Source organism: Poecilia reticulata, linkage group LG1 (genome assembly GCF_000633615.1).
Source record: "Poecilia reticulata strain Guanapo linkage group LG1, Guppy_female_1.0+MT, whole genome shotgun sequence".
In the NCBI taxonomy this organism is placed as follows: domain Eukaryota; kingdom Metazoa; phylum Chordata; class Actinopteri; order Cyprinodontiformes; family Poeciliidae; genus Poecilia; species Poecilia reticulata.
The window spans coordinates 33,599,757-33,607,794 of NC_024331.1; the positions used below are offsets into that span (position 1 = coordinate 33,599,757).

General features: G+C 52.1%; 2 protein-coding genes across 3 annotated transcripts in view; both read left to right on the forward strand.

Annotated features, from left to right (window-relative positions):
* btbd3a (BTB (POZ) domain containing 3a) overlaps positions 1-3,709 on the forward strand; it is a 3,972-nt gene extending 263 nt beyond the window's left edge. For both annotated transcript variants that reach the window (XM_008421513.2, XM_008421523.2), the window contains exons 2-4: positions 1,134-1,224; positions 1,497-1,615; positions 1,684-3,709. In XM_008421513.2, coding sequence (XP_008419735.1) covers positions 1,134-1,224; positions 1,497-1,615; positions 1,684-2,716 — 1,243 coding nt within the window. In that variant the 3' untranslated portion in view covers positions 2,717-3,709. The remainder of the gene's footprint in view (positions 1-1,133; positions 1,225-1,496; positions 1,616-1,683) is intronic.
* An 83-nt stretch (positions 3,710-3,792) lies between these two features.
* acaa1 (acetyl-CoA acyltransferase 1) overlaps positions 3,793-8,038 on the forward strand; it is a 7,656-nt gene continuing 3,410 nt past the window's right edge. Inside the window, exons 1-11 of the mRNA XM_008423192.2 lie at positions 3,793-4,727; positions 6,175-6,268; positions 6,344-6,401; positions 6,503-6,582; positions 6,662-6,704; positions 6,827-6,925; positions 7,165-7,245; positions 7,373-7,563; positions 7,628-7,737; positions 7,835-7,904; positions 7,977-8,032. Of these exons, the coding sequence (XP_008421414.2) occupies positions 4,398-4,727; positions 6,175-6,268; positions 6,344-6,401; positions 6,503-6,582; positions 6,662-6,704; positions 6,827-6,925; positions 7,165-7,245; positions 7,373-7,563; positions 7,628-7,737; positions 7,835-7,904; positions 7,977-8,032 (1,212 nt within the window). The 5' untranslated portion in view covers positions 3,793-4,397. The remainder of the gene's footprint in view (positions 4,728-6,174; positions 6,269-6,343; positions 6,402-6,502; positions 6,583-6,661; positions 6,705-6,826; positions 6,926-7,164; positions 7,246-7,372; positions 7,564-7,627; positions 7,738-7,834; positions 7,905-7,976; positions 8,033-8,038) is intronic.

Here is an 8,038-nt window from a genome sequence, read left to right on the forward strand (position 1 = left end):
TCCGGGCTCCGAGCTCCGAGCTCCGGGCTCCGAGCTCCGGGCTCCGGGCTCCGGGCTCGGTGCTGGTCCGTTCAGAACCGAACTGACTCCAGCTCAGAAAGTCTTCATCAAAATGTAGTATATATGGAACTCCAAAATGCTCAAAATTAAACGAATAAAACATTAGAAAACAAATAAATGGTGAAATAACTGAACGCAAAGTAAGTTTTATTCCTTATTATAAAACGTTTTTCATTCTGCTTTGTAAAGTTTTGACCTGCTGATAAATAGTTCAGTCACAGTAACTAATTTCTCTGGATGATAAAATGTCCAGACAAATTGAAGTTATTGCAACAATAATGTTGTTTTGAGACCATTTTCTTCGTGCAGGAACACGATAAGCTTTACTTTCTAATCAACATCCCTAAACTCACTGTGGAACCAGAAGACATTTTAAATAAGCAAAACAACAGAAATGACAAATAAAATGAATTATAAAGTCTCTCTAAACAAAACTGAAACCAAATCACCAAACTGAAAACTTTTATCATCCAGTTTTTGGCAGAAAGAGGAAAACAGTAAATCATGCAGGTAGAAATTATTCAGTTTGTTTTAATTTATTGTAGGTTTGCAGCTTCAGCTAGAAGATTAAATCAGAATATTTATGGAAATCTGTGATAAATGGTTATGATTCATGTGAAGAGGAGATGAAACCTCTGAGCTGGAAAATCTGATTATCATTCTAAAATCAAAACAAAGTTAATGTGGAGTTCAGACTTCTACATTAGTAATTAACATTAATAAATGTTAACGACACTCCATGATTTACACAAGCAGCTTTTTACCGTGAACTGCAAAAATATGAGGCGACATTTTGTCTGTTTAATAGATCAGGTCTGGAATCTGCTGCTTGTTTTCACCTGAAATTTACATTTTCTTTAAATCTATGATTTTTATTTTATCCTGATCCTAGAAATAATCAACGCAGGGTTTTACCTCCTTCTACCAAACCAAACTGAGGCCTAAAGACGTCAGTTTCCTGGATTTTAATTGAACTTGGATGAAATTAAATGAAAATAAAACCTTAAACTCTGGGTTTGTTTCCTTCATTTCTGTGAAACGTCGTCAGTTTTGGTTCATATTTCTGTCTGCAGGAATTCAGTCATGTTCAACAACGAGATGATGGCGGACGTTCACTTCGTGGTCGGACCGCCGGGCGGGACTCAGAGGGTTCCTGGACACAAGGTGGAGAGTTCTCTAGAGATAGATGTATAGAAACAGATCCGCTCCAGAGCCGGATCTCATGTTTAATGTTTAGGGTATTTAAGCTGCTTCTTCATCAGAGGAGCTTTAAACCAGAATTATTAATATTATTATTCTGTTACAGCCGTTTCCTGTAGGGGGCGACTCGTTATGTCTAAAGCAGAGTGTTTTAGAAACCAGGTTCTGTTGGCTGGTGGTAGCGGTCCAGTTTGGGCCTTCTGACCCGGTTCCGGTTCTGCTGTTCCTCTCGGCAGTACGTCCTGGCCGTGGGCAGCTCCGTGTTCCACGCCATGTTTTACGGCGAGCTGGCCGAGGACGCGGAGGAGATCCGGATCCCGGACGTGGAGCCGCCGTCCTTCCTGGCCATGCTGAAGTAGGTCCGGCTGTCCGTTCGGACCTCAGAACCAGAACCGGTCTGCTAACCCGGCCTCTCCTCCGCAGGTACATCTACTGTGACGAGATCGACCTGTGTGCCGACACGGTGCTCGCCACCCTCTACGCCGCCAAGAAGTACATCGTGCCTCACCTGGCGCGGGCCTGCGTCAACTTCCTGGAGACGAGCCTCAGCGCCAAGAACGCCTGCGTGCTTCTGTCGCAGAGCTGCCTGTTCGAGGAGCCGGACCTGACGCAGCGCTGCTGGGAGGTCATCGACGCGCAGGCCGAGCTGGCGCTGCGCTCCGAGGGCTTCTGCGACATCGACGCGCAGACGCTGGAGAGCATCCTGCGGCGGGAGACGCTCAACGCCAACGAGATGGTCGTGTTCGAGGCGGCGCTGAGCTGGGCCGAGGCCGAGTGCCAGCGCCGCGACCTGCCGCCCTCCATCGACAACAAGCGGCTGGTGCTGGGCAAGGCCATCTACCTGATCCGCATCCCCGCCATGGCGCTGGAGGACTTCGCCAACGGCGCGGCGCAGTCCGGCGTGCTGACGCTCAACGAGACCAACGACATCTTCCTGTGGTTCACGGCGTCTCGCAAGCCGGAGCTGCTGTTCTGCACCAAGCCGCGGAAGGGGCTGGCGCCGCAGCGCTGCCACCGCTTCCAGTCCTGCGCCTACCGCAGCAACCAGTGGCGCTACCGCGGCCGCTGCGACAGCATCCAGTTCGCCGTGGACCGCCGCGTCTTCATCGCCGGCTTCGGCCTGTACGGCTCCAGCTGCGGCTCGGCCGAGTACAGCGCCAAGATGGAGCTGAAGCGGCAGGGCGTTCCCATGGCGCAGCGCGTCATCAAGTTCTTCTCCGACGGCTCCAGCAGCACCTTCCCGGTCTGGTTCGACTACCCGGTCCAGATCGAGCCCGACACCTTCTACACGGCCAGCGTGGTTCTGGACGGCAACGAGCTCAGCTACTTCGGCCAGGAGGGCATGACGGAGGTCCAGAGCGGGAAGGTCACCTTCCAGTTCCAGTGCTCCTCCGACAGCACCAACGGGACCGGGGTCCAGGGCGGCCAGATCCCAGAACTCATCTTCTACGCCTGATCCGGGCCGAGTCGGGCCGCGGCGGGAAGCCGGGGGACTACTTCCAGTGGCGGATGAATACACTAACGGTCTGGTGACCCCCAGCACCACATCAGACAAGATGGAGTCAAAACTTTGCTCCATGTTTTCATCTGTTTGTGCCGCCATTATTTGAAACATCATGAAAGGTCAAACTGCCCCCCGCCCCCCCTTTGTGCTGCGTTTGCTTTGGGACGCTGATGACCTCTGACCTCTGGACTCTTATCTTCTCTCGGCGGCTCAGGTGAAGTTTTGCTGCACAGACGTTTGACTCCAGTTCATTTATAGATTATTGATTATTAATCTCTGAAGGCGGTTCCGGACTGAAGGAAGGTCGGGGAATGAAGCAGAACCCGACCGGATCTCTCCATTGGACCTGCTAGTGCCTTAATGACGTGTTGATCCAGTTCTGCTCAGCCGGGTCAGAACTGTTTTCGGGTATATTTCAGACGAAGAACGTTCAGATCCGCGTTGAGCCGCGGGTCGCTTCAGTCGGTTCCGACCCGTCGTTTAGAAGAAAACGGCTCTGATCCGCTGGGTTTTGGGCTTGCTTCACCTCCAGAACCAGAACCGGTCCATTTCCTGTTCTCAGAGGAGCAGTTCCTGTTGGGATCGGGTCAGAACCTCAGCTGGATCGGACTGGACCACCGGGTCGTGGTTCTGATCGGGCTGCAGCTCCTCAGTTTGTTGCCTTAGTGAAGCTGCAGAGTGTGGCGTAGTTCCTGCTGCAGCCTGAAGGTGGCGGTGTTGCCGTTACCTGCAGGTGTGGAAGCAGAACCGCTTCACGTTCCTGAGGTTCTGGATGAGGTTCTGCCATCGTTTGGACCAGAAGCCCGTTGCTTTTTAAAATCAAGCTGGAAACGGGTTGAACTGGGTTCAGACAGGTTCTGTCTGGTGTTTTTTGCGCCTCCATCCTGGTGAAACTCGGTGGCCTTATCAACTCATGTGATGAAATAATAAAAAGTTTTAAAAGTTTCCGTTTGCTGCGTTTTTCCTGAAGAAAATGTTGCAGAAATAAACTGCAGACATGAAGAATTCAGCAGAGGTTCTGGTTCTGGACCTGAGGTGAGCGGGTCCAGCAGTCTGGTCTCTGAAGGTTCTGGAGGATCCAGGAAGCTCGTGGATCCGGATCTCTGGAGGGAACCAGGAGATTCCTGCGGATCCGACAAGCTGCTGCTGCAAACGGGAAGCTTGTCGGATCCGAGGAGACGCCAAAGTTCTGTCAGATGTTCTGACCATTCAGAACCGGTTCTGTAGACCAACATCCGCTTCACTGATCTGGAGCTGGAGGAATGCAACTAGTAATTAGTTACTTGGTTAAGGTGTAATTAAGTACATTTTACCTGAACTTTGAGACGTTTACGTGAACATGAGTTTTTTTCTGAGTGAAATATTTTATTGTTACATTTGATGGGATGAAAACTGCAGGAAACCTTTTAAACTGCACAAAAATTCATTTGCTATAATTTTTATTCCACTTAGAAGCTCTAAAGTTTGAGATCAATATGTTTCCTTTGTTAAATCTAAAAACTTTCTGCTCATCAAACAGCAACTTACGTTTAAATTTCAGTAATATTTTGCACTGTTAACATTCCGTGTAGAAGTATTTTCTTTTTCAAAGTAATTGTACTTTTAGATTATTTCTGAAGCTGCAGATTCTCCGATGAATCATCAATCAGCTGTTATTCTCCTTCCGGTCCACCAGGCGGCGCTGCTGCACCGAAACGGCTCATGTCAGAAGAAGACAGTCAGTCCAAAGTCTGATCTGCCTGTTTGGATTCAGAACTTTCTGGGATTCCTGGTGGACCGAAGCAGCGCTATGAACAGGCTGAAGCTCATCTCCGGACACCTGAGTCCCGGCGGCTCCGCGGCGCCGCTGCCCGACCTACGGAGCTCCGACTGCGGCTGCGCGGCGCCCAGCCCCGAGGACGAGGTGGTGGTGGTCCACGGCCGGAGGACCGCGATCGGAAAGGCCAAGAAAGGAAGTTTTAAGGTAGATACGGTCCGAGAAAACAGCAGAACCCGAACAATACCGGACTTGACTGAGTTTACCCGATGTTCTGACCTGTCCGTTTCGCCGCGAGCCCCGCCCCCTGGCGGTGGGCTCCGCCCACTGAGCGGAAGTGGATGTTGCGTAGATCAGTGTTTTCAACCTGTTTTGATCCAAGGTTCATTGTTTTAACTGAAAAAGTCCCGAGGCACCACCAACCAAAATGTAAACAAAGATTCTCTGTAGCCGCCTATAATACATATATAGTCATTCTTATCAAAGTGTCTTGAATAGGAATCAAATAAACACAAAAATGTATTTTTATCATATTTTACATTTATTTCAAATTGCACTTAACATGTCCACTTCAAAAATACACCTGAACACCAACAACACTGGTGTGTGACGCTAATTCTCTTGTTTTAATGTAAAATGCTCTGTAGCTACTGCCATCTAGTGGTAAGAGCATTACATGACTACAGCAAAGACACTCAAAGATGGCGTTATTTGCAGATTAACTCGTTTTCAAAAAAATCTTTTAAGACCAATTACCGTATTTTCCAGACTATGAGCGCACCATACTATAAACCGCACCTTCCTGGAAACGTGCATATATCAGCCGCACCAGGCTGCAGGCCGCTGGTGTCTCTGCCGCTCTCGGTTTCCCATAAGGACCCAGCAGAGGGCAGCAGAGAGCAGCGTCCTAATAACTGCTGGACACATTAAGGACGCAGTTCTCCGTCTCCATATCCGGTTTTGTTCACGCTGAGTTCACGTGCAGCGGCTTTATTTCCCTTCAGATCGATACTCCTCAACTTAGAAGCTGCATCATACGAGTTTGAAAACATTTCTCCGTTTGCCTGCTGCTAGCATGGCTGCTAGCATGTGGTTGTTCTAAATGAAAATAAGCCGTTCTTCTTTGATTTCCAATTTTGACTTCTAATGATTCACTTCCTGCTAGAGAGCCCCCTGGTGGTTGAAGAAGAATCCACAGAAAAGCCGCATGTTCAAAGCTTAGGAAAGAAGCAGCAGCTTATAGTCCGGAAAATACGGAGAAATTGGATGATTTCCACGGCACAGTGGCTGAAAAACACTGGTGTAGATGACATGTTTCCAGATTTATTAAAGTCAAACGGATTTCATAGAAAGAGACTGAAGATGATTAAAGCTTAAAGATATTAAGGCTGTTGGAAATAAAGTCTGTGATTATTATTATAACGGTTTTCTAAGTGAATAACTTTGATCCACTGGGCTAACTGGGGCTAATCCCAGTAACATCCTGGTTTTCTTTAGAAGCAGACTGGGATTAAATGTGCCAGTTTTTAATCTGAAGCAGATTCATACTGGTTTGAACTGGGACTTTGTCCAACCACTGCTGTCCAGGCTGGACGGTACGGAGGCCCGGAGGGGCCTCATGCTAACCGCATGCTAACAAACCGTCTTCCTGCAGGACACCACGCCGGACGAGCTGCTGAGCGCCGTGATGACGGCCGTCCTGGAGGACGTGGGACTGTCCCCGGACCAGCTGGGGGACGTCTGTGTGGGTGAGTGTAATACCCCGCCTGGCCTGAAGGGGCGCCATCGTCCTCTGATCCTGCTAAGAGGCTTTCTGTCTGCAGGAAACGTTCTGCAGCCTGGAGCCGGAGCGCTGATGGCCCGAGTGGCTCACTTCCTCAGGTCAGGGTCAGGGTTCAGAGGTCAGCATGTTGAGGCCTTTAAAGGGGCGGGGCTTCTGAAGGGGCGGGGCCTGGAGGTTCTAACATCTGTTGTGGTTGCAGCGGTTTTCCAGAGAAGGTTCCGGTTTACACGGTGAACAGGCAATGTTCCTCTGGCCTGCAGGCGCTGCTCAACATCGCAGGTAACGCCTCACCTGACCTCACCTGACCCCGTTCCTCCGGGTCGCCGGCCCAGTCTGACCCGGTTGTTCTGTTTCTCAGGATCCATCCGGAGCGGATCCATCCAGCTGGGCCTGGCCTGCGGGTGAGTTCCTGAAGTGTCCTTCTCTTCCCGTTCAAAGTTCTCCTGAAGAACAGTTCTCCAGACGTTCAGAGACCCGTTCCAGGATCATCCCGACCTCTGACCTCTGGCCTGCTGTGTTTCAGAGTGGAGAGCATGTCGCTCCGATCCATGGGGGATCCAGGAGATCTGAGCTCCGGACTGTCGGCCAACGCCAAGGCGAGGGACTGCCTGATCCCCATGGGGTGAGAGGAGGCGAGGCGGAGCCAACCGATCCAATAACCGATCAACCGATCAATAATCAATTCTGCAGGAATTATGGCTGCAGCATCATGAAGTTGATCTGTCAGCAGAAAAACTCAGCATGAGTGACCTTCACAAAACCACTGAAGGTCACGGAGCAGACCAGGATATTTACCAGCATCGATCTGATTGGCTCCAGAACTGGAACGTTGATGTCATTCCGTGTTTTCCGTCTCCCCAGCGTGACGTCGGAGAACGTCGCTGAGCGGTTCCGAGTTTCCCGGCAGCAGCAGGACGCCTTCGCTCTCGACTCGCAGATCAAGTTTGTTCTTTAGCTCTGCAGCTTTTTGTCCTTCCTCTGGTTCCCAGTCTTCCCAGTGTTCCCAGTGTTCCCAGCAGCTCCGGGTCTGGTCCCGTCCGGGCCGGCGCTGACCCGTGTGTCCCCGCAGGGCGGCCCGGGCCCGGGACTCGGGGCGGTTCGACCAGGAGATCGTTCCCGTCTCCGTCACGGTCCGGGACGAGTCGGGCCGGGAGCGGCGGCTGGAGGTCCGGAAGGACGAGGGAATCCGGGCGGGAACGACCCTGGAGGACCTGGCCCGGCTCCGACCCGCCTTCAAACCCGACGGAACCACCACGGCAGGTCAGAACCGCCCGACCCGCAGCGCCTTCTCCTGGCCGGCGCCGCTCACTCCGCTCTGTTCCAGGAAACTCCAGCCAGGTGAGCGACGGGGCGGCGGCGGTTCTGCTGGGCCGCCGGGCCGCCGTGGAGGAACTGGGTCTGCCGGTTCTGGGCGTGCTGCGGGGCAGCGCCGTGGTCGGCGTCCCGCCGCACCTGATGGGCGTCGGCCCGGCGCTGGCCATCCCTGCCGCGCTGCAGCAGCTCCATGTGCGTGCTGCGGGGCAGCGCCGTGGTCGGCGTCCCGCCGCACCTGATGGGCGTCGGCCCGGCGCTGGCCATCCCTGCCGCGCTGCAGCAGGCAGGTGAGGCGACCGGAACCTTCTGGATCAGAACCGACCCGACAGAACCAACATGTCCTCCATTTTCCTCCTCAGGCCTGAAAGTGAACGACATCGACGTGTTCGAGATCAACGAGGCGTTCGCCAGCCAGGTGTGT